The 2,733-nt window shown below is 41.8% G+C and overlaps 1 protein-coding gene across 1 annotated transcript; it reads right to left on the reverse strand.

Moving 5' to 3' along the window:
• Positions 1 to 1,974: 1,974 nt before the first annotated feature.
• On the reverse strand, positions 1,975 to 2,409 carry LOC138313298 (uncharacterized). The gene has a single exon (XM_069253798.1). The coding sequence runs from the start codon at positions 2,407 to 2,409 to the stop codon at positions 1,975 to 1,977; it is 435 nt and encodes a 144-aa protein (XP_069109899.1).
• Between the last annotated feature and the right edge of the window lie 324 nt (positions 2,410 to 2,733).

Raw genomic sequence — 2,733 nt, forward strand, 5'->3', positions numbered from 1 at the left:
CAATGGTATACGATAAAGGTATTGAGACATATTTTCGTAAAACAGATGTACAAAAAGTATTTAGATTTTCCTAATTTTGTCATATGACCTATGGGAATAAGGAGGCTTCCAATAATTTGTTTAGCGTAACAGGTAGTGTCTTTGGTCGATCAGAGCGTGAAGTGAACTTGCGTTGGAAGTTGAATAGCTGTCAGTTTCTGAACTTTTCTATCTGTAAACGAAAACATTGGTATTACCAGGAATATGAACTGCTTTAAACAAAGTATCGTTATCTAAACACAAGGTTAACAACTTGCGAATCAAGCGCATAATAATTTTATCGCGTTTGCATGTTTGGAGCATTACACATTGTAGGTGGATGATCCCCATTGCAGATTGAACTTTTATGGGGGAACCGACATCCATTGCAGTAACGGTCATTCAAAAAACTGTAACCTCAAGGGCCAGTAAAATAAAAATTTAAATATAAACTGTCACCACAAAGGTCAGTAATATCAATACTAAAATATAAACTGTAACCTCAAGGGCCAGTAATATCAACACTAAAATATAAACCTGTAACCTCAAGGGCCAGTAATATCAATACTAAAATATAAACTGTAACCTCAAGGGCCAGTAATATCAACACTAAAATATAAACTGTAACCTCAAGGGCCAGTAATATCAACACTAAAATATAAACTGTAACCTCAAGGGCCAGTAATATCAACACTAAAATATAAACTGTAACCTCAAGGGCCAGCAATATCAATACTAAAATATAAACTTAACCTTCAAGGGCCAGTAATATCAACACTAAAATATAAACTGTAACCTCAAGGGCCAGTAATATCAATACTAAAATATAAACTGTAACCTCAGTAATATCAATGCTAAAATATAAAGTAACCTCATAGGCAAGATAATTAGGAATTAATCTTTTTGTAGGTTGTACTGCACGTGGAGATGTGTTACACTTTCGCTTTCGGTTTGAAGTAATTAAAATCGAATTTAAACTACCAATAAGAAAAGTATGACAATTCTTTTCCTTAAAATCAATATGGCGTCGTCAAGATAGGTTCTCAAGAGGAAATATTCTGTGGGGTTCAATTGATGCTGATCAACAGGGGCCAAACTTTATCCCGCGTTGACCAACGACATTTGACCTCTCGCATATGGCCGAATGTACAGTGTCCCTTATCAGGGAATGGCCCGTCGGAGCCTACTGATCTCCCTCTATATATATACTGAGAGCCGATGAAAACGCAACACTGTTATAATATGCAAAATTTAATGGTAACAAAAATTTTACAGAAAAAAATCTTTATTTCATTACAAAGGTATACATTTCGAGAGTCGTTTCCTACCAGTGAGTTAGTCAAAGATTGCCCGTGAATGGGGATGAGACAAACGTTTCAACGCTACCCCCCAAAAAATCATTTTCACACTTTCAATATCTGATGTGGCCACCATTTGCCTCCACACAAGCACGACACCTACGTGGCATGGACCGAACCAGACGCTGAATTCTAACTGGCTGAATGTTCCTCCACTCCTCCTGAAGGGCAATTTCAAGTTCACGTCGATTTTGCGGTTGTGGCTGACGTCGTTTCACAGCTTAACCTAACTGGTTCCGCAAGTGTTCAATCGGACTAAGGTCAGGGGAGAAGGCAGGCCAAGGCAGTGTTTGATTGTTCTGTTGATTAAGGAAGTCTGTGGTCAACCTTGCATGAGTGCGCACTAGCATTGTGTTGCTGTAGAATGTCGACATCGGGATGATTACGAAAGAACGGTACAACGGTAGTTTGTAGGACTTCGTCGATGTAACGCCGTGCGGTCACATTACCGTCCACGATAACAAGGGGCGTCCTGCGGTCGCAGGATATCCCTCCCAACACCATGACACTGCCACCACCCCAACGGTCACATTCGCGGACGCACGAATCGACGTGATGCTCTCCCCGTCGTCTCCACACGCGAATTCTACCGTCACTATCACGGAGATGGAAGCGGGATTTTATCCGTGAACAGTACGCGTCTCCATTGGCGCATGAGCCAACGTCGATGCCTCCGGGTCAACGTCATGTGATTTTGACGTCGACGTTGTGTCAACATGTTCCCACGGAAGGGTCTACAGGCTTTCAAACCGACGCTACGCAAACGTCGGCGGACAGTAGACACCGAAATTCGTCTTCCATTGATACCTATCGTTGTTCTGGCCGTTTGGGAGGCAGTTTGGAAGCGGTCATGGATATGGGTGACCCGGATGTAACGGTCCTGTCGATCCAATGTCACTCGTTGCCTCCCAGGGCGCGGTCTATCATTGAGAGAACCCGTTTGAACGTACCGCTGATGAAGTCTCACAATAGTAGAAGGCGAACATTCCATTCTACGCGCAATATCACGCCGCGGAAGTCCGCCTGTTAACATATTCCTAACTTCATGACGCTGGGTATCCGTATGTTGTGGCACCGTTTTCAAAACTAAACAGCGTTTTCAAAATCTGAATGTGGAAAACAGACTGTACACGTGTAATGGGTAGACCAAGCGCGCATTGATACCGAGTGCACGTGCAGATAGGTACTTTTTCATCAATCGACCGCTTCACGGCCCGAGGGCAAGTTCAGCCATGCGAATCATTATTGTATACATAGGTAAAATGCTCAAAATTTTATATTATGAATTTGTTTGATATGAACAAAACATTTAATTGAAAATATTCAATTAAAAAGTGTTGCGTTTTCATTGGCTCTC

The sequence above is a fragment of the Argopecten irradians genome, unplaced genomic scaffold (genome assembly GCF_041381155.1).
Source record: "Argopecten irradians isolate NY unplaced genomic scaffold, Ai_NY scaffold_0640, whole genome shotgun sequence".
In the NCBI taxonomy this organism is placed as follows: domain Eukaryota; kingdom Metazoa; phylum Mollusca; class Bivalvia; order Pectinida; family Pectinidae; genus Argopecten; species Argopecten irradians.